The 23,977-nt window shown below is 37.2% G+C and overlaps 1 protein-coding gene across 3 annotated transcripts in view; it reads left to right on the top strand.

The window, feature by feature from the left end:
* The window catches only part of CNTN3 (contactin 3), a 343,653-nt gene that overhangs the window by 278,644 nt on the left and 41,032 nt on the right, over nucleotides 1-23,977 (top strand). For all 3 annotated transcript variants that reach the window (XM_023249969.2, XM_023249968.2, XM_023249967.2), the window contains exon 13: nucleotides 1,326-1,501. In XM_023249969.2, coding sequence (XP_023105737.2) covers nucleotides 1,326-1,501 — 176 coding nt within the window. The remainder of the gene's footprint in view (nucleotides 1-1,325; nucleotides 1,502-23,977) is intronic.

The raw sequence follows: 23,977 nt of genomic DNA, 5'->3' as shown, positions 1-23,977 counted from the left end.
CCAAAGCATTAGCATTTGGCTGTGCCTGAATTCGAAGGAGAGATCAGATAGAGGATAGAAACACACATTTGGGAGTTGTTCGCATACAGATAAGTACTTGAAAAGAGAAGTCTAGATTAAAATCACCAAGAGTGAGTGAAGACAAAAGAAGAAGACCAAGGATTGAGCTTGAGGCAATCTAACATTACGAGATGTAGGAAAAGAAGAGGGACCACAAAGCATGACCAGCACAGTACTAGAAAACAAAGAGGGTTTCCCGTTCCAGAAACCAAGCAAAGAAAGTGAACTGACAGGAACAGTGATGAAAGGGAGCAAATACTGCTGAAACGTCAATTAAGTACATGAAATTGGAAAATGTGCCACTGGTTTGCAACAGGGTGATTCCTGGGAACCTTAACAGCAAATAAATTGCGGGAAGCCACAGCCTAACAAGAGTGGATTAGAGAGAGAATTTACTAGAGGAATTGTAGACAGTATACATAAATGATTCTTTGGAGGACCTTTGCTGCAATATGGAGTCAACAAATGAGTAGCAATGGAAAAGCGGGGTCAAAAGAAGTTTAATTCAGAACAGCTGGAAGGGCTGTGTTAATGATAGGAAGAAAGAAATGCATATGTGGGCATTTAGGGAAAAACAGGCATTTAATTAGCATTTTAACTTAGTATCCCTCTTACAGTACCTGTTCTGGATGTCTTTTGTGTGGCCTTTCAAATGGTTGAGTGTATTTAAATTTTGGTAGTAATGCATTTGAGTCATTCAAAGTTAGTGAAAATTCAGTGGTTTCTCTTTCTACCCCTATATTTCACGAAGCAGTAAAACTAAGTTAAAATTGATTTTGTAGTAGTATTAGAACCTTGTTTACAGGTGACTTTAATTTTTAAACTGATGTATCCTATAAATTCAAATTTCCTAATTCTTTTAACAAGAATTTGTGGATCCAAAGAAATACATTACAAATCTGCATAAAAAATGTCTATATTAATGTTGAAGACTTTCAATTATGCACACTACATGTTAGGTTAGAAATCAGCTTGTGAAAATGCTTTCATCAAAATAAAAACACTACAATTTTATTTAAAACTTGGGGCGCCTGGGTGGCGCAGTCGGTTAAGCGTCCGACTTCAGCCAGGTCACGATCTCGCGGTCCGTGAGTTCGAGCCCCGCGTCAGGCTCTGGGCTGATGGCTCGGAGCCTGGAGCCTGTTTCCGACTCTGTGTCTCCCTCTCTCTCTGCCCCTCCCCCGTTCATGCTCTGTCTCTCTCTGTCCCAAAAATAAATAAACGTTGAAAAAAAATTTTTTTAAACTTTATTGTTCCCTTAACAGAACCAACGAGAATAACTTTGGCACCATCCAACATGGATGTCTCTGTTGGCGAAAGTGTCATTTTGCCCTGCCAAGTGCAACATGATCCCTTGCTAGACATCATGTTTACCTGGTATTTCAATGGAACCCTCACAGATTTTAAGAAAGATGGATCTCACTTTGAGAAAGTTGGTGGGGTAAGTTGTGCCACTTCCTTCCTGCTGTTTCTATCACCTGTGGCTGTGTCCCATCGTCCCTAAAAGAACACCTGGCACATATGTGATGCTTGAGAATGTTTGCACTGTGAGTAAATCTTCATTCCCAGTTCTGTTGTGATCTAATTTTATTATTGTAGTTACCAGAAAGCAAACACAGTGACTTCTACCTGTAAATTATAATTTTAATTAAAAGTGATATTTGTTGTATTTATATTAAATACTTAATTATACATATCACCATGAAAATTTGGTCACTAGCACCCTATGGAAGAAGAAAGTTTTCTTATAAGGTGTTGACTTTCAACTTGCCATATATATTATGAAGTTGAACCAAGTCACATTTACTCAGTGCCTCCTTTGTATCAAGCCAGGAGCTTTATCCACGTTGATCCTTGAAATCACTCTGGGCATTGGCAGTGAGGATTTTCATTTCACAGATGCACACATTAAGGATTTGAAAAGCTTATTAACTTGCCTGGGGTCACTGTGCTAGACACTATGGAACCTAGATTCAAGCCTAAATCTGTATGTGCCCAAAACACAAATATTTTCTTACATTCCACTCTTTCTCCTCATTTGTGATGGTTCTATCTCAGAAATAATTACAGATTTCAAGGAAGAACTGATACTTTGAGGAGAACTGTTAAGAAGTGACTCAGTGCTGGGGTGCCTAGGTGGCTCAGTTGGTTAAGCATCTGACTCTTGATTTCGGCCAAGGTCATGATCTCACAGTTCGCGAGTTGGAGCCCTACATCGGGCTCTGTGCTGACATCCTCCTTGGGATTTTCTCTCTCCCTCTCTCTCTGTCCCTGCCCTGCTCTCTCTCTCTCAAAAATAAATAAATAAACTTTAAAAAATAAAAAGAACTGACCACAGTGTTTGGTGGGCCACACAAACTAAGAGCAGACCCTCCCCCTCCCTTCCAGCTGGGCATATGTCTGTGAATCCAGAATCACAAGGCCAGTTGCCCTTGGAGGCCTCTTCATTTTGACTCAGGGATAGCTTCATTCTGTTTGGCTAAGACGTCAATGCTATATAGTAGAGTTCAAGTTTTGTCCTTTGAATTAAAAAAAAAAAAATGACACGATGGACAACTCAGCTGTATTCTTTTGACCAAGATTTTATTTTTTTTTAATTTTTTTAACGTTTATTTACTTTTGAGACAGAGAGAGACAGAGCATGAATGGGGGAGAGTCAGAGATAGGGAGACACAGAATCTGAAACAGGGTCCAGGCTCTGAGCTGTCAGCACAGAGCCTGACGCGGGGCTCGAACTCACGAACCGTGAGATCATGACCTGAGCTGAAATCAGACACTTAACCGACTGAGCCACCCAGGCGCCCCAACAAAGATTTTATTTTTTATTAAATGTAGATACACATACAGACAGGTGTAACAACGCATTAGTACCGTGTGCAACTTAAAAGGGTAATGTTATGACTTCAATTGTTTGCCAGCCCCCAGAAAAGATTAAGTCCTGAAGTCTAATTGTGAAATAATAAAATATATTGGTTACTGCCCCTAGTTTCTGCCACAGAGCTCCTAAAACCCTTGGAATTTCGTGGGTGATAGGAAGTTTTTTGTTCTAATGAGGTGACTCTTTGTGAACTGCTGAACAGCTTGAGGATGAAGGCTGGTCACCAGAAAAACCATGATTAGAAGCTTGCAAGTTTTAGCTCTATCACTCATCCTCTGACAAGGGAAGAGGAGCTAGAGATTGAGTTCATAATTGATCAGGCCTACTGTGATAAAGCTTCTACAAAAATCCCAAAAGTGTGGAGTTTTGTAAGTTTCTGGCATGGTAAACACATCTACTTGCCAGGAGGGTGGCACCCTTCAAATCCCCTGGGACAGAAGATCCTGCACTCAGGACCCTCTTCCTATGAACATCATCCTATGAACCTCTTCATCTGGCTGTTCATCTGCACCCTTTCTTACATATATATCCTTTACAATAAACAGATATATGTAGATAAATCTTTCCCTGAGTTTGGAGAGCTGTACTAGCAAATAATTGAACCCAAGCAGAGCGCCATGGGAACCCCGATTTACAGCTAGTTGATCAGAAGATTAGGTAACTGTCTGAGACTTGTGATTGGTGTCTAAATGGTGGCCAGTCCTCTGGGACTCAGCTCTTAACTCATGGGATCCAGTGCCAACTCCAGGCAGATAGCCTCAGAACTGAATTATAAGGCATCAACTTGTGTCCAAGGATTGCTTGGTGTGGAGAACCCACACACACGATGTCAGAAGTGTTGTGCTGTGTTCTAAGTACGAGTGTGGTAGTTGACAGTAAACGAGGTGCAGAAAATATATTTCTTTACACCGGTACCTCAGAAGGTGACTTTATTTGAATTATGGCTGTTGCAGATACATTTAGTTAAGTTGTAGTGATGTCCTACCAGAGTAGAATGGGCCTGATATGGGCCCAGTATGACTGATGTCCTTATAAGAAGAAGAAGATTTGATGAAGGGGATAAAGAGGTACAAGCTTGAAATTAGAAAATAAGTAAGTCGTGGGGATGAAAAATCCAGTGTAGGGGAATAGAGTCAATAATATTATAATAACTTTGTATGGTTACAGAAGCTAACTACACTTATTGTGGTGAGCGTTTTGTAATGTATACAATTGGAGAATCACTATGTGGTACACCTGAAACTAATATTATATTGTATGTCAACTCTACCTCAATGAAAACAAAATTTAAGAGGGAAGTTTGGACACAAACATAGGGAGAACACCACGTAAAGACACAGACACAGGGCTCCTGGGTGACTCAGTCGGTTAAGTGTCCGACTTCAGCTCAAGTCATGATCTCGTGGTTTGTGAGTTCAAGCCCGGCGTGGGGCTCTGTGCTGACAGCTCAGAGCCTGGAGCCTGTTTCAGATTCGATGTGTGTCTCTCTCTACCCCTCCCCCACTTGCTCGCGCGCACGCTCTCTCTCTCTCTCTCTCTCTCTCTCTCTCTCTCTGTCTTTCTCAAAATAAATAAATACAATTAGAAAAAAAAAAAGACACAGACACAGAGGGGAAGGGCCAATGTGAAGATGCAGGCAGAAATTAAAGCTATCTTTCCATAGGCCAAGGAATGCCTAGAGCTTCCAGAAGTTCAGACGGGACAAGGAAGGGTCCTATCCTAGAGATTTTAGAAAGGGAGCTTGACTTAAGACTTTTGGCCTCAAGAACTGTAAAGGGAATAAAGTTCTGTTGTTTAAAGCTGCCCAGTTTGTGTCACTTAGTTACAGCAGCCCTAGTAAACATTGCAGATGGTTTCTTACAAGAAATAAAAAAAGTGGTGTTTAGATAACCAGCCGCAGTTATGTGCAGTTTCATTGCCTTTTCCATTTTCTCTTACCTGGATTATTCCATTTTAGAAGTTCTGGTTTCTCTAATTATTCTGACCAATTCAAGGCCTGGGAGGACTTCACCAGTGGCTACAACTTACAAGCATTTCTTTCACCATTACTTTAAATACCCTTTTTTTAAAAAAAAAAAGTCACAAATTTCTTCTGTCGCAGTAAGAAAAGGCGTATGCCAGTATTCTCAGGCAACTCTCTTCCATGCTTAGGGTTCGTCCTTTCCCTGAGGGAAGGCAAAGGAAAAGAGAAAAGACTAGAATGTTACCTTCATAAAGTCCCATTATCAATTCTGGAAAAAGCTTCTTTTCTAACTCAGCTCTTGTCCTAACCTTAGTTCTTAGATTTGAAACATTAGTTACCTTTGCTGTCTAGTGTAGATAACGGTGTTTGTGATTTACCTGGATTTTAAACTGTTGATGGTGTTCTATTGCATAGTGTCCTCTATTTTCACTAATGCTAAAGAAATAACGAGAGACTAAGAGCCCAAAGTAATTTGATTTTAATATTCATCAAACATTCTTGAGGAAGGGCTCACTTCAGACTGAGCCAGATGACTGCTTTCTGTAAGAGGAGCTTGGAGTTAAGAATATTTGCGGTTTTAATTTTTTTTTTCAACGTTTATTTATTTTGGGGACAGAGAGAGACAGAGCATGAACGGGGGAGGGGCAGAGAGAGAGGGAGACACAGAATCGGAAACAGGCTCCAGGCTCTGAGCCATCAGCCCAGAGCCCGACGCGGGGCTCGAACTCACGGACCGCGAGATCGTGACCTGGCTGAAGTCGGACGCTTAACCGACTGCGCCACCCAGGCGCCCCAAGAATATTTGCGGTTTTAATGTAATTTACCTGTTCTTAGTTGAATGATAGGGCCTACATCAGGTATAAAATCATCTCTTTACAAGAGTCAGGTATCTAAAACATGACATTTCATAAATTAATTCTACCGCCTGCCAAATCTGTTCTTTTTCTAGCATGCTAGTTCATGGCCTGTGAATTTTTTTTATGGACTTACGCCATTAGTAACTTAATATTCTCCCATAAGTATAAAACAGTAAGCCATACAAGGTGACATTACGCTTAAGCACAGGCAATTAAGTAAATGGGTTTTCTGTTGCATGAGAAGGGAATCACACAACAACTCTTGTCCTCTGATTATAGATTCATCGCAGCTTTCACATTGACCTGGAGAGTCTGCTTCTCTTTATCCAGTATGTTCATGGATATATCACCTGTTTTGAAAAGCAGCAAAGTGTGAGTCAGGAAGTTGCAGGAAAAGGTAGATGTTAAGAACCATATTTTTGGGGCGCCTGGGTGGCACAGTCGGTTAAGCGTCCGACTTCAGCCAGGTCACGATCTCGCGGTCCGTGAGTTCAAGCCCGCGTCAGGCTCTGGGCTGATGGCTCGGAGCCTGGAGCCTGTTTCCGATTCTGTGTCTCCTTCTCTCTCTGCCCCTCCCCCGTTCATGCTCTGTCTCTCTGTCCCAAAAATAAATAAACGTTGAAAAAAAAAATTAAAGAAAAAAAAAAACCATATTTTTATTTTGTTTAAATTTTTTTTATCATTTAAACAAACTTTTAATGTTTATTTATATTTTTAGAGAGAGAGAGTGTGAGCAGGAATGGGCAGAGAGACAGAGACACAGAATCTGAAGCAGGCTCCAGGGTCTGAGCTGCCAGCACAGAGCCCGATGTGGGGCTCGAACCCGTCAGCTGTGAAATCATGACCTGAGCCAGTCAGATGCTTAACTGACTGAGCCACCCAGGCACCCCTAAGAACCATATTTTTAAAGGGGGAGGCATAGTTTAGAAAATGGAAGAGGGGCAGCTGGGTGGTTCAGTTGGTTAAGCATCTGACTTCAGCTACGGTCATGATCTCATGGTTCCCAGGTTCAAACCCCACGTCAGGCTTTGTGCTGACAGCTCAGATCCTGGAGCCTGTTCCTGATTCTGTGTCTCCCTCTCTCTCCCTCCCCTGCTTGTGCTCCCTCTCTGTCTCTCAAAAGTAAATAAACACTAAAAACATTTTTTTAAAAAATGGAAAATCCACTAAAAGTTCTTAACTGATTCAGCCAGTTGTCATTGGGACTATACAACAGGGTATTATTGGACCATACCTTGAGTATTCAATACTCATTCATTTATTGTAAAAAACACACACCTTTGGGACAAATCTACAAGCTCAGAAAGCTCTAACAATTTAGATCAGATACATTGTGTAGGGTTGAACATCCTGCCAATCACAGGCTTCTTCATGGTTATACATTCAGAAAAGCTTGTTAAACCAAGCGATTAAACCAAATTGGCATATCACGGGACGAGGTATGGATCCAAAGACAAGCTTCGGCCTGTGCCTGTGGGACAAACCAAAGTTGTATAAATAAATGAGCAGTAAAAAAATGCCACGTAAGCCCACTATGTGCCATGCAAATCTGAAGTGTAGGCACAGTGTGGTGTGACTGGGAAAAACAACCCAGTTGTGTTCAGATACATATGAGTTTTAGGTTCTGTGGCTACTAGATGATGCCATCAGTGAGTCACTTAACATTTTGTCCCTCATTTTCTGGTCTCTTCTCACATCAGTTTTTAGTATATGCTGTGTTCACTCCCACCATGAGAGTTCACAGACAGTGGGCTCTTCCTGGAACACTGTTCTCTCCCCATTTCCCTATGTCTACTTATCTTTATACATTATTTCTATGTATGTAAGAAGGTGTATATTCATGTGTATACACTTTTATTTCATATATATGCAGCTATAAGAAGAGACATAGACTCAGCAGTATGTGTACAATAACATTTTATTATAATCCTGTTTAACTGACATAATTCCACACCATACACTGTCGAAATATAATAAAATAAAATAAAATAAAATAAAATAAAATAAAATAAAATAAAATAGAAAGCAGAGAGATTCCATCCTTCACCCCAGTAAAACATCTTTCTCTACTTTTAAATATACCATAGCTTCCCCTAACAGGATAAAAGAGATAATAGCCCAACGTTCAAGAAAAACAAAAGAACATTACTAGCTGGGACCTTAGTATCTGGGGCATGGCAATTTAAGTATAATTTTAAGAACATTCAAGGACAATTCTGACTTGCCTAATAAGTTACCTTTTGGACTTAGATATATGATATGGGGGGGGCTCACCATAAATAGAAATTTTCAAACCAAAACACAACAAAGGTTCAGTATATATTGTAATGGATGTTTCAATGGATATGCTTTGATAAGCTCAATGTGATGCAGGTGCTTTAGAAATGAAGAATGTATAGAGCCAAGCTGTACAGCTTTACAAACATTTTGTGGAATTGGATCTATGATGAATTAGAATGTGTGTGGATAAAAGTCACTGGAAGCAATAAGAGGTTTAGTGTTGACAACCAGTCTGCCATTCACTTGAGTGGCTGACTTCAGTGTGATTTATCTGTCACAGCCCGGACTCACTCTTGTTACGGCAGCAGTCATGAGCCTCGAGACTTGATGCATTTTCCAGCTCTTGGTGGTAGAAAAAAATATCCGTGAAAGTAACCCTTTGTGTGTCATAATACAGTGTGGTCACTGGAAATTGATTTGGGTCATGAAATTATCAGGGTATGAGGACTCAAAGTTTGAAAATAGCAGTTATTTTATAATACAAAACTTTTAAAAAAGGTACATATGCATATATATGTTCATCGTAAATACAGATCTCAGCCAAAGCACTTATTCCAAACACTAATTGCAGTGACACTCTGAGTTTTTAGGCATCCCCCACTTGGAGTGTCCTATAAATTTTATATATTGTCCAAATTCAAAATGTCTCCTGACTTGGAAGGATCATTAAGAGAATAGACTCAGGAGGGGTGCCTGGGTGGCTTAGTCGGTTGAGCGATCAACTTCAGCTCAAGTCGTGATCTCACGGTTCCTGAGTTTGAGCCCCACATCGGGCTCTCTGCTGTCAGCGCACAGCCCACATTGGATCTTCTGTTCCCCCCTCTCTCTCTCCACCTCCCCTGCTTGCTCTCTCTCTCTCTCTCTCAAAAATAAACACTTAAAAAAAAGAGAATATACTCAGAAAGGAGTCTATAAAACTGGGATTAGAACAGAGAAATCACTCTTACTTATCTTGAACACTTCCCTGAAGTCCATCTCCTCCCACAGTGCTGCTCAGGGATGAATAAACAAGATTTTACAATGCTTCTAGGAAAAAGGGAGAGGCACAAAACAGTTGAGGTTGAGTTTATTTCCCTAACTCATCATTTGCTCAACCAGGCATATAGAGTCTCAGTTTCTACTTACAGCGTGATTGGCACCCCAGGGGTGTGTTCGTCAAGTAAAATGTTTATTAGGATGAATGGTCCAAATCCACCCCTAGTGGAAACCTTGTACGATTTAAATTTATAAGAACACTGGCGGAAGTCAAATCAAGTAACATGTTGCTTGAGCTAAAACCCATAAAAATATCGGAGTTACAACAACGAAGGCTATAAATAAAACGGTATCAGTGAAAAGATATGCAAATATTTATCTGTCAAATGCAACAAGAAAGAGAACCAAGTGTGATTTTGTGAAAGTCATAATTGAAGGCAAATCTCAAGAGTAAGGAGGATAAATATATTTTGAAAAAAAATTGCTCTGTAAGGAAGGTATAATAATCACAAACTATAATACTGTAAATAATGTACCATTAAAATATATCAAGTCAAAAGCAAAGAGAAAAATGAGAAACAAAATTGGTGTGTAGTCTGAGAGCGCTTCTTCTAACTGCCAACAGATCAATTTGCCAAAATTAGAAAAAGACTCTTTTGATGCTATATTATAATGGAAGAAACAGATACATATGAAAAATTTACCATACAAATGGAAAATACACATTTCTTTTCATTCTTTTCACACCCTTGTAGAATTTAGGGAAAAACTAGCAAAACTATTGTATACAAAGGAGGTAGAAAAACAAAAGGGATAGATAGAATGTCAAAAAGTAATGGATAAGCTATAGAATATATCCGTGAAGAATAAAGATACGGCTAAAATTAGAAATGAGAAAGATTATAACAGATCAGAAAGAAATATCTTAAAACAGAGCATTCCATGTTCAACTTGTATGTATTTAATGGAATCCAATTAAATGGAAAGTTTATAGGAAAATATAAATGATCAAAATTAACAAGAATTAGAAAACCTAACTATATCCATTAATATAAAAACATGTAAATCAAGAACCATCACCAGCCACCCCTCACTAAAAATAAAATGATTTTCGGGCCTGATAATTTTTTAATGTCTATTTATTTTTATTTTGTGAGAGAGAGAGAGAGAGAGAGAGAGAGAGAGAGAGAGTGTGTGTGTGTGTGTGTGTGTGTGTGTGTGTGTGTAAGGAAGTGAAGGGCAGAGAGAAAGAGAGAGAGAGACAGGGAGGGAAAGAGTCCCAAGCAAGTTCCACGCTGTCAGCACTAAGCTGGACACAAGGCTCCATCCCAGGTACCATGAGATCATGACCTGAACTGATATCAAGAATCAGACACTCGGGGTGCCTGGGTGGCTCAGTCAGATGAGCGTCCGACTTTGACTCAAGTCATGATTTCTCGGTCTGTGAGTTTGAGCCCCGTGTTGGGCTCTGTGCTGACAGCTCAGAGCCTGGAGCCTGCTTCGGATTCTGTGCCTCCTTCTCTCTCTGCCCCTCCCCCGCTCATGCTCTGTCTCTCTCTGTGTCAAGAATAAACATTAAAAATAAGAATAATAATAATAAAAGAATCAGACATTCAATGGACTGAGCCACTCAGATGCCCCTGGGGCTGGAAAATTTTACTGGTAATTTTTCTCAAGTATTCAGGAAACAGATAAATATTCTGTTATATAAACTATTTGACAACATAAAAATTTAAAAATCTTTTCAATTTATTTTGTGAAGCTAACATACTCCTAATAATAAAACCTGGCAAGATAGCAAATAATTTGTAGATATAAATTAATTTTGTGAATATAGTATGAAAACCTAAATGAAATTGTATCAAACCAGACTGAACATTATATTAAAACAATAATAATAATAACCTTTGTAAACTACATGGGGATATTCTAGCCAAGGTGCATGCATCATATCAGTAGAACTAATAAAATAGACCACACTATTTTTAATGGGTACCTAGAAGACATGCAATAAAATTAATGACCTATTACAGACACAGAAAAATACTTCCTCCACATCCCAAAAGTGTCCTTAAAGAGAAATACTAGGAATACTTTTATTTAAATCAGCAACAAGAAAGGAAACGCACAAATACCATTATTTTAAAATCATTTGGAAATGTTTGGACCAATGCAATAAAGTATGGACAGGAATAAATGATTTAACTCTGAAAATAAGGAAACAAAGATACCATTATTTGAGGACAAAATGATATTCAGGCTACTCAAGACCCAATAGTGTCAACTCTAAATTTTTAAAAATTAATCAGAGTTAAGTCTACTACTTAGATACAAGGTAAATTTACAAAAAGTAATAGCTTTCTTACGTACCCACAGTAACCAATAAGAAAGTACAATAGGACAAAAAACTCCCTCAAAAGATAAGATACATGTTGGGGCGCCTGACTGGCTCAGTCGGTTGAGCATCCAACTTCAGCTCAGGTCATGATCTCGTGGTTTGTGAGTTTGAGCCCCGCATCAGGCTCTGTGCTGACAGCTCGGAGCCTGGAGCCTGCTTCGGATTCTGTGTCTCCCTCTCTCTGGCCCTTCCCCTCTCGAGCTCTGTCTGTCTCTCTCTCTCAAAAATAAATAAACATTTTTAAAAATAATAAAAGATAAGATATATGTTAAGATAAGATACACATTGGTCTGCAAGACCTAAATAAAGAAAACTACAATACCGTCTTAATGGGAAAGGAGAGATGGATGGGTGGATGAAGGGAGAAAGGAAGGAATGGATGGATGGGGAGAAAGACAGGGAAAGAATCATAATAATTCACTGCTCCTGTATGAAATAAAACAGCTATGTATTGTGAGGCTTTTAATTTTTCTTAGATTTTTCAATGGTGTTAAGTAACTAACAATCAGATTCCAGTTGAAGTAATTCTGAGAGTGTTTAGAGTAAGAAACTAGGTAAGGAAGAGAATAGCTAATAGTGTTTTGAAGCAATAATGGTGAAGCCTTGTCAATAATTCTCAGAAAGTTTTCTGAGGATATTTGCTTAGGTGAGGAATTGCTGGATCTGATTCGAATTATATAGTTTCATCATTAAAAAACCTGAACTCAGAATTGCAACTTCTAAAACCGATTTCATTCCCTTATGAAATGTTGATCTTTATCTCTCTTTGCCTCAGTTTCTTATCTGTAAAACTGAGGTGATAATAGTACATTATTCAGAGGTAGTACACACGCACATGCACAAACACACACACACACACACACACACACACACACACACACACACACATATGGTACTTAGAATAACACATGTTCTTGTTCTTGTTACTGTTATGACTATTACTACTATTAGCAATAATGGTAGCATTGTTTCTAAATTGTTCTCCAGGAAAGGGGCAGCAATTTCTGTTTCTATCAGCAGAACCTAAGGGTGTCTGTTCCCCAAATCCTTTCCCACACCTGCTTTTTCCTCTTAAGTTTTGTTTGTTTGTTTGTTTATTTTGGGGCCAAACAGATAATTGAGAAGTGATATCTCATTATTCCCAATTCTTATTTCTCAGATCGGTAATGAGACTGAGAATCTTTCTATGTGCTTATTAGTATTTTGGATATTAAAGAAGAATTTAGAATTATATCTGACTCCCCCAATCGCTTCTCAGACTTTTGGCTAAGATCGAGTGTATATCTGTCTCCTGCAAATCCAGTTGGAGACTTAGTACTTACTCTTGTGAGATGGAAGATTACTTCTGAAGGAAAAAGAGAGAAAAAATTATCTTTTTATACCAGAATACCTTGTATTCTAAAACATTTCTATAATTGCTTGTTTGTTCCAGGCATTTTATTATGTTGATTCTTTCAGATTTTCTACGTACACAATTATGTCATCTGAGAAAAAAAAAACATTTATTTTATTTTTTCTTCCCAATATGTATACCCTTTATTACTTTTTTTTTTTTTTGGTCTTATTGGATTACTAGGATTTTTAGAACAGTGTTGAAGAGTAATGATGAAGACAAATATCTCTGCCTTGTTTTTGATCTTAGCAGGAAAGCTTCAAGTTTCTGACCATTAATTATGATGTTAGTTGTAGGTATTTTCTAGATGGTTTTTAATCAAGTTGAAGAAATTTCCCCATTCTTTGTTGAATATATCCAATGAAAGGTTATGATTCAAAATACATAAAGAAATTATAAAACTCAACACCAAAAACAAGAATAATTTGATTTAGAATGGGCAGAGGAAATGAATAGACATTTTCCCAAAGATGTTTCCTTATCAGATTCTTGATGTGATGGATTACATTAAGTGACTTTCAAATACTAAACCAGTCCTTCCTAACTGAGATAAATCCTGCTTGGTTGTGTTGTATAAATTTTTATACATTATTGGATTTGATTTCCTAATACTTTGTTGCAGATGTTTGTATTGATGTTTATGAGAGATACTGGTCTGTAGTTTTCTTTTCTTGCAGTGTCTTTGTATGATTTCAGTATTAATTAGGGTAATATTGGCTTCATAAAATGATTTGGCACATATTCCCTTAGCTTTTATCTCTGGTAAGAGATTATAAAATTGGTATAATTTCCTCCTTAAACGATTGGTAGAATCTTCCAATAAACCCATCTGGGCCTTTTGCTTTCTTTTTGGGAGAGTTATTAATTATTGATTCAATTTGTTTAACAGTATAATTCTATTGAGACTATTTCTTCATGTATGTGTTTTGGCAGATTGTAACTTTCAGAGAATTGGCCCATTTCATCTAAGCAATCATATTGGTGAACATAGAATTGCTCGTTGTTTAATGTTCGTAGAATCCATCGTGGTATCTGTCTTTTGTTTTTTGGGTTTTTTTTTTCTGGTAATTTGTGTTTTCTCTTTCTTTCCTTAATTAGCCTAACCAGAGGTTGATCAATTTTATCGATCTTTTCAAAGAATCAGTTTCTGATTTCATTAATTTTCTCTATTTATTCCCTGTTTCCAATTTCACTGATTTTTAATTTTATTATTCCTTTTCAGCTGCTTACTTTTGATTTGTCTCTCTTTTAAAATTTTTTTTAATGTCTATTTATTTTTGAGAGAGAGTGTGAGTGGGGGAAGGGTAGAGAGAGAGACACACACAGAATCCTAAACAGGCTTCAGGCTCTGAGCTGTCAGCACAGAGCCCAATGCGGAGCTCAAACCCACGAACCGTGACATCATGACCTGAGCCAAAGTTGAATGCTTAACCCGACTGAACCACCCAGGCACCCAAATTGTCTTTTTTAAATAGTTTCTTAAGATTGAAACTTAGATTATTGATTTTATATCTTTTTTCTTTTCTAATATATGCATTCAGTGCTGGAAATTTCCCTCTAAGTATTGCTGTCTCTACATCCCACACATTTTTTGATAAGTTATATTTTCATTTATATTTAGTTCAAAATATTTCTAAATCTGTGTTGAGGTTTTGTTCTTTGACCTACATGTTTTTTAGAAGTGTGCTGTTTAATATCAGATATTTGGGGAGTTTTCAGATCTCTTCATCTATCTTTCTGCTATCAATTTCTACTTTAATTCCATGATGTTCTGAGAGCAGACATTGCAGAATATCTTTCCTTTCAGATTTGTTAAGGTGTGTTTTATGGCTCATTATGTGGTCTTTCTTGGTAAATGTTCTATGTGAGCTTAAATAGAATGTATAATCTGCTATTTTTGGATGAAGTAGTCTATAGATATCAATCATATCCAGTTGATTGATAGTGCTGTTCATTCAACTATGTTCTTACTGCATTTCTACTTGTTGGATCTGTTCATTTGATAGATGGATTTTAAGTTCTTAAAGCTATAATGGTGAATTGATCTATTTCTCCTTACAGTTTTTATCAGTTTTTTCCTTTATGTATTTTGGTTCTTTCTTGTTAGGTGTATACATTAATGGTTGTTATGTCTTGAAATATTGACCATTCTATCATTAGCTAATGCCTCTCTCTGTCCTTGGTAACTTTTCTTATCTTAAAGTCACTTCTGTTTGAAATTAATATAGCTACTCCCACTTTTTTGTAAAAAAATTAGTATTAGCATGGTATATTTTTTCCATCCATTTATTTTAATCTAGATGTGTCTTTATATTTAAGTGGGTTTATTATAGACAAGATATAGTTGGCTCTTGCTTTTTAATTCACTCTGATAATCTCCATCTTTTGCTTGAGATATTTAGACCATTGATTTTTTTTATTATTTTTTTTTAAATTTGCTTTAATGTTTGTTTATTTTTGAGAGAGAGAGAGAGAAAGAGAGAGAGAGAGAGAAGCAGAGTGTGGTGGAGCAGGGACAGAGAGAGAAGGAGACAAAAAATCTGAAGCAGGCTCCAGGCTCTGAGCTCTCAGCACAGAGCCCAATGTGGGGCTCGAACTCACAACTCACGAGATCATGATCTGAGCCGAAGGTGGACACTTAACCAACTGAGCCACCAGGTGCCCCTAGACCAGTGACATTTAAGGAGATTATTAATATGGTTGGATTAGTAGCTATCATATTTCTTCCATTTGCTATTTTTTGCCCTTGTTCTTTGTTTTTGTTTTTATCTTTCACTGTTTTTTCTGCCTTTTGTTGTTTTAATGGAGCATTTTATGCTCACTTAGGACTCCACTCTCTCTCCCTTTTTGGTATATCAATGACAATATTTTTAAGTAGTTATCCTAAAGTATGTGGTATGTGTTTATAACCAATCCAACTCCACTTTCAAATAACCCAAACCAACTTCAGTGGTAGTGCAAGTACCTAATAATAACAAAATATTCCTAATTCTTTCCTCCTACCCCTTATATCATTGCTGTCTTTCATTTCACTTATACATATGTGTATATTTATTTATCAAATTAAATTCACTTTTGATCATAGTATTTTGAACAAAGTGTTAACTATTAGATCTATGAAGAACAAACAGAATAAAATCTTTATTTTGCATTGACTTATTTATTCTCTGATGCTCTTCTTTTCTTTATGTGAATCTAAATTCCTGACCTATATCATTTTCCTTCTCTCTGTAGGATTTCTTTTAACATGTCTTACAATGCAGGTTACTGGCGACCGATTTCCTTAATATTTTTTTATTGCCTCAGTAAGTGTGTATTTCTCCTTTTACTTTTCAGGGTATTGAACTCTAGGTTGGTGGGTTTCTTCTTTCAGCACTACATATTTCATTCCATATGTTTTCTTGGTTCGTCTTTGAGGAGACATTGGATGTAACTCTTTTTTTCTTTCTCCAGGTTAAGTGCTTTTTTTCCCCAGGAATTTTGCAAGATTCTCTTTGTGTTTTTTGAGGTTTGAATGTGGTAATGCCTACGTGTAGTTTTTGTGGCATTTAACCTGCTTAGTTTTCTGTGAGCTTATTGGACCTGAGGTTTGGTATCTGATATTAATTTGGGGAAATTCTAAGTCATTTTTGCTTCAGATATTACTTCTGTTCCCATTCTCTCTTTTACCTCCTTCTGATATCCCTATTAAATGTATATTATACCTTTGTAGTTATCCTACATTTCTTGAATATTTTATTCTTTTTTTCAGTCTTTTTCTCTTTGATTTTCAGTATTGGAAAATTTAATTGTCATATCCTCAAGCTCAGAGATTGTTTTTTCAGCCATGTCTACTCTATTTCTGATCCCATGAAATCATTCGTTACCATATTTTTGATCTTTGGTGTTTCTTTTTTATTTCTTAGAATTTCCCTTTCTCTGCTTACATTGTCCATCTGTTTTGCATATTGTCTGCTTTTTCCATTAAATCTCTTATCCTATTAATCACAATTCTTTTTAAATTCTTTGTCTGATAATTCCAACATTCCTGCCATACATGGTGCCTCCTCTGATGCTTATTCAATCTCTTCAAACTATGTTTTTCTGCCTTTTAATGTGCTTTGTCATTTTTGTTGAAGGGCAGACATGATGTGCTAGACAGACATGGGGCAGTAAATTGGTCACTACTAATGTGGTATAAGGTGTGGGGCGATGGAACGCATTCTTTAGTCCTCTGATTAGGTCTCATTCTTTGGGTCAGCCTGTTCTCCTGGACTGTGAACTTCTCAATGCTTCGTGTTCCCCTTCACCCATTTGGTGAGATGTCTGCAGGGCTCGGAGTTTGTCTGTTTTCTTTCCCCCATGTTGAAGGCTAGAGAGAGCTGGATTTGGGTATTCCCTTTCCCTCAGAAGTATTTATCTCTGATAAAAACCCCAGCAGGTTAGTCTCTGATAAAATAGTTTCTCCTGAAAGCAAGCCTTGTTAAGAACAGAATGTTCTTATTTCAAAATACTACATGGGTTGTATTCCTTTCCCCTGCCAGAAACACAGGGGAATTTTTCTCTGCTATTCACTGTGAGAACCTGATAGAGCTCCTGGAGGGACAGCTCAGAAACGTAGGGAACCACCTATGACTACGTTCTCTAGAGTTGTAGCTCTCCGGCTTGTCCACACTGACCCTCCAGCAATTCATAAATCACAGTTCAGGTTTGTCTACCCCAGTACTAGCTCCTGGGGCACTTCCTACTCATGGGTTTCAGCTCCAATAAATTAGGATTCTCAGGATTTGCATGTGTTTTTTTCCAGTTTGGGAGATAGTGATTTCCTCTATGACCTCAGTCTTAGATGTACCACATCTAAGAAGAGTTGATTTTTCAGTTCATTCAATTTTTTACTTGCTTTTAGGACAAAGTGTGATGCTAAGATGCTTATACACTGAAAACCGGAAGTCAGGGTGGCTGGCCCATTCTTTAATTGGGTTATTTGCCTTTTTATTATTGAGCTGTAATTGTTCATGCTGGCTTAGAGTTTATGTCCCAATTTCAGAAAGAAAATCATTCTACTTTGCAAGGCATGACATTTAATTATACCATTTAATTGATCTGAAACTAAATAAGAAAGTGAAGAATAAATGTTTCATTTGGGGCAATTTAAAATTTTAGACTCAAAAATCAGGATTTTAGGTGTTCTTTTATTACCATAAACATTCTGATTTTTTGCGCTGTTTTTCTTATACAGAGTCTAAAATTTTAGATCACCGTCTTTACCAGAAAAATAGCCTAACAATAGTCATATTTGACTTCAAACCTAGTCTCTCATACTTAATCTTCTTCAGTAAGACTTGAGATGAAAAATCTACACTTCTGAGGTGTCAGGAGTACTGTTGAAACATATCGGTCTGCTATTATAATAAACATAGGGGGATATCTTTCCCAGCAGTTCTCCTGGGAGAGGACATATTGTATTCTCTGTGAGTGCTTAGGCGTCCTTTTTCTGGGTCACACATAGTCTACTAACATGAAAGGAAGGGTGTCTAGACAAGGGCTGTTGTTGTTAACTTATTTTGAGTCATCAGTACAGCCCCTCAAAACAACCCTGTAAGGATAAATTTTGGTGAATAGTTACCCCATACTCACTGTTCTCGCTCCCTCGGATCTCTTGATGGGAGGAACCCAAGGAAAAGGCAGAGGATGAAGGAACCATTTTAGATATAGTGCATATAGGTTGGCTGCCCAAAAAAGGAGGCAGTATTTGTAGGTACAGAGAGATCTGGAGGAGTGTAGCCAGTCGTGTTTGCAAAGTTGGCTATAACAACATCCCATATTCAACATCTTCTTTCAGTATGACTTGAGACCCTTCCCCATTGAGTGGTAAAATCTATGACTTTCCCCTTAAAACCTACTCCTCTATGACTTCCTTGAGCAATAAAGAACAGCAGGAGTGACGCTATGTGATTTCTACGGCTAGCTCATAAAAATGCATGCATTTCTATCTTGTTCCATCAGCACCATTTCTCTTGGAATCCAGCCACCATAATATGAGGAAGCCCAAGCACACTGTGGAGAGGTCTACCTCAAGAGGAACTAAAGTCCCCAGTCCACAGGTATGGCTGAATTCCCAGCCAACAGCCCACCTCAACTTGCCAAACATGTAAATGGGCTTGCCAGTCCCCTGCCAGCCACCTCAGCTGATGAGATTTATAACAGAGATGACTTTCCCCACTGATCCCTGTTCAAATTACATATTCCAGAGCAGAATAAATGATCACTGTTATTGTAAGCCATTAAGTTTTGAGTAATTTATTACATAGCAATAGTAATTGAAACTAGAAGTAAAAATACATTTGACACACTCAGTCAAGTTTTCATGAAACAATTACTTTTTATTCCTTTGTATGAGTAGATTCCTGTTCTTATATACTAGTCTTTTTATTCTACAATGGATGAATCTACTATCTCTAAATTTTAAGCTCTGATACAAGGATTTAAAAAGAGAGAGAGATTTAATCCACAAGTTAAATTGTCACTCAGGGTAGCCTCTCATGATGTGAAATGCTTTCATGCTGTGTCAGACTTGACCCCTAAATCCAAACGAATCCTTGGGCTTTGTGCTGTTGGCATGGAGTCTGCTTGGGAGTGTCTCTCACTCCCTCTCTCTCTCTGCCCCTCCTCTGCTTGTGCTCTCTCTCAAAATAAATAAATAAACTTAATTTTTTTTAGAAAAAAAGGAATCCTGGAATGATTCATGTTGACAAATAGTAAATTTCTGTATGAATCTATAGAAATTTTGTCAACGTGCTGAATTATTTCAGTATCTATTGGTTTTTTTTTTAATTATGGTGAACATACCAAGGCAGTCTGATTACAAGGAAATAAGCCTTGTCGTTGACCTCTAGGACCTGTTTCATAAATACTGGTTTTCTCACCCATGCGCTGTTCTCAACTTATGAGCCCATCAGTAAACAGCCTAACTTCATGCTTTTCTCATGCAACTATTAGTTGCAGAATTTTAGAGTTAGGGAAAGACGTGAGTGATTATTTAGAACGTTTTAGTTGTAAATGAAGTGAAGATGAAGAATGGAAATGTTAGGAGGTATCAAGATTGTTAACCCTGACTACACTTTAGAATCAGATAAAGGGTCTCTGTTTCCTAGTCCATGCCGATTTGATTGTTCTGGAATGTGGCCCAGGCATTTCTGGTATTTTTTAAAACACTCTTCAGATGAGTTTACTGTACAGCCAGCATTGAGCACTGCTGGATTTAGTGAACTGGAGAGCCCCATGTTTTGCAAAGCACAGACCATGTACTCATAGGCCATATATAATAAGGTAGAATGTGAGAGATCTATTATGTTTTTAATTGTCTTTCAATCATTAGGTTAAATCAAGGAGAATGGTTCAGTGTGATGTTCAGTTTGTCACTAACGATTCTCTAATACTTGCTAAAGTCCCCTTTTAATTAAAAGAGCAAAGGTCTCAGTCTCAGAGATTTTGAAAGTGTCCGGCGAATACCCATGTACATTATTGTGGACAGTGTGTCCTTTGTGCTGTTTTCTACTCACCGTATTCATTTTGGCAGGTAATGATTATTTTGGTCAGCAGTTTTCTGTTTAAGCTGAAAACATACATTTTCCATATCAATTTCCATATAAATATAAGCTTAAGAAAGTTTATAATTTTAAGAAAAAAGTAAGGAGCATTTGGTACTAGGATACAGGAAACCAAATTGTGGAGGTGTGACTCTAGTGAATGAAGTCATTAGAAAACATTGAGTTAAAATTACTATGGGAACAAAGAGTAAGCATCCTGAAATCACGGATGCTTAGTTAGGTCCTCCATCATCAACACACCGCCCTCCAGAAAAAAAGTGTCCCATATTGTTAATATGAACTTGATTTGCAGTAGAAAAGCTGATACCTTACAGCAAACGAGCACTTGACATGACCTAAAATATGCATGAAGTGCCTTTGACTGAGTTTTGTCATCTTTTATGTGTCACTCTTCCAAAAACCATTATGATGGAACAAGCTGGAGCTCTCAATCCAGTAAGGGAACAATTATTCCAAATTGTTGGTATCAAAGAAAATAAAGCAAATTTTGATATGAATAGACAACACATTTTCTGCCTTTAGTATCATCTGTTCAGACAGCTAGGCTTCAGAAAATTTCCAAGGAAGATGTTAATCAGTCAACAAGCTAAGACTGTTAGTGTTAGGACCTGTTTTTCCGGTCTCAGGACTGCTAATTATTTCTCCTCCTTGCCTGAACAGTGTACATCTGTAATGGAAGTGACCTTACTGCAGCTGTTTTGGATTGATGGTGGGGGCACATTGTAATTTGGTTGGTCAGATATTCATGTCTACCAACAATTCCTTCAGGGACCTTCACAGAGGAAAACACCACCCAGGTTCCAAAAGGAACCAGCAGGTTTGACTGTTTTCAAGGCACCTGCATATGATTTACATGCAGTGTCAGGATTTGGAAGGCAACCCAGCGACAGGATGAATGATTAACAGTGGAATCTATGCAATAACAGGCCGTGTAAAGCGACAAAAAGGAGGTGGATCACTTATTCAACCTCGCCTTCCAAATAGCCGTCAAAGGCTTTTTTCCCCCCGTAAACTGGAAAATTATGCTTCTTGGCAGTCCAGCAGCAGCATTTACATTGAGAGTGCTTACTAGGAAATTAGTTTTTGCTGATAATTTGTTATATTGAAGTTTATGCTACATTTGCACTGTTCAAGAGGTTTCCTGAGTTCTAAGGTTTATTTTATACCTTGATTTTTAGCATATGGTAGATATCACAGTGTACTTCCAGCCAACCTATAATTATTAATGATCTGTCTGCTTATTTGTTTTTGCCTGGCATGGGTTATCACATCATGTAGTATTTTTTTCAGAGCAGAGCACTCTTTAAATTACATCAAAAATTCCATTAGCATCATCACCTAAGAAAATATAGGGAAAAGTTAATAAGCTCCTCTTCTATATTTCATGCACACTGAATTTTCCCTTAGCATTTATTTCAAAGATGATTTGGCTTATAAATCCATTTACTGTTTATACCTGTAACATGTTCTAGATGTAATTTTTTTCTAGGGGACATCTACATCATTAGATGAACAAATAATTGGATAATCAAGTAAATCTAGCAAAGCCTTAAAAATTTTTTTAAATAGAAGACACTTAAAATTTCATTGTAATCAAGGTGTAAATATGAACCTGAAACTATCTGCAGTGAACTTTAAGTTTTCTGGGGACAAATCAACAATTTGTGGATTAACTATACCCCTGATAGCCTCTCTCCCCTGTGCTCCTAAATAGACTATGTTCTCACTTGCCTTAGCATTTTTGTATATGTTTAGGTGCCTTTTTCTCTAGCCCTCTTTTTCTAGGTAGCTTGTACTCGTATTGCAAATATCAGTTCAACTATCAATTCACCAAAACTCCAGAAAATCATAGATACCTCTATGTACCTCGAGCTTGCGTTATTACTTTGTAATTTTACATTGGTATGTTGTAGTCATTTGATTAATGACTGTCTTTCAACTGCAAACTCCATGAACATATGGACAGTTATTTTTTTCACTGTTGTATCCCTCATGACTGAAGTACAGGAGGATGCTTAATCAGTAGTTTTGAGTAAATTATCTTATTTTTAAAAGATAGGGCATTTCAGAAAATCTACAATTCATATAACTTAGTGAAATGTCTCCTGCTTTTCAGAGTCCTGTAAGTGATTAGAATAGGCCTGTCCCATTAGTAAAGGCTCCATTTCTGAGTAAATCTCTGATCAATGGCACTGAAAAGGGAAAGACTGAGAATTGCACTGCTGTGCTTTGAGAGGGAGATCTAAGGGAAGTAGGGATCGGGAGATTTTTTAAAAAATGAAGCTTTGACTCTGCACCTGTCCAGTTCTGGTCCACTGTATTTGAAGGAAGAGGAGAAAAGGGTGAGTTCAGGAAAACAATACAAAGAAATACTAACAGACTAATTTAATAGATAACAAGCTACAAGCTACTTTTTTTTTAATTTAGATTCAAGTTAGGTAACATACAATTTAGTGTTGGTTTCATGAGTAGAATGTATCGATTCGTAACTTACATATAACATCCAGTGCTCATCCCAACAAGTGCCCTCCTTAATACCCATCACTCATTTAGCCCAGCCCCCCACCCGTTCCCCTCCAGAAAACTTCTATTGGTTCTCCGTATTTAAGAATCTCTTATGGTTTGCCTCCCTCTTTGTTTTTATCTTTTTTTTTCTTCCCTTCCCCTATGCTCATCTGTTTCTTAAATTCCACATATGAGTGAAATCATATGGTATATGTCTTCTTCTGACTGTTTTACTAAGCATAATACACTCTGGTTCCATCTGTGTGGTGCAAATAGCAAGCTTTCATTCTTGTTGATTGCCAAGTAATATTCCATTGTATGGATGTATGTGTGTATGTATATGTATATGTATATGTATACGTATATGTAAGTGTATATATATATATATATATATATATATATATATATATATATATCACATTTTCTTTATCCATTCATCAGTCCAAGCTATTTTTTATTCAAAGAATTAATAGTGTTCCTAAGAATGTGCTTGATGATTTTAATGTTCCTAAGTTGTTTCATTTGAATCTAAATATATCTAACTAATGGATGACATTTTATTGATAAATATGTTAAGAAAATAATCTAGTGAGTACTGCTTTGCCACATTTTGACAACTTTTTTCAGTTTTCTTGAGTTCTACTTTACTAATTTTCCTGGTGTTTTTCTGGACATACCTCTTCTCTCACCTTTATCACAGTCAGTCAGCAATCAACTATATTGTAACCAAGAGCAATGAAAAACTGATGAGGACAAGAACTGGTTTGACATAAGTGAAACTTCCCTTGGGAATTTTCTTTTCCTTTTTTATCTTTTTGCAATGTCAGAATATTCAATTACATCTTGATAAGAAATTATAGGATGTTCTAATTGGCACAATTACTTACATTATTATTATCAAATATTTCATTCTTGTGAAAGAAATTGGAGTTTAGAATTAGAATCATGTTATTTTACAACTTCAGCCTATGCCCCTATTTAATGTGGAGCATATAAACATATAGCCTTATGTAGTAATGACTGAATTTTGAGAGCTATTATATTAGACCAAAAAATGCACAGATCATAAGTGTATAACT

Source organism: Felis catus, chromosome A2, assembly GCF_018350175.1.
Source record: "Felis catus isolate Fca126 chromosome A2, F.catus_Fca126_mat1.0, whole genome shotgun sequence".
NCBI classification, from domain to species: Eukaryota; Metazoa; Chordata; class Mammalia; order Carnivora; family Felidae; genus Felis; species Felis catus.
The sequence above is the reverse complement of the archived record's forward strand: the minus strand, read 5'-3'. Positions and strand labels throughout refer to the sequence as shown.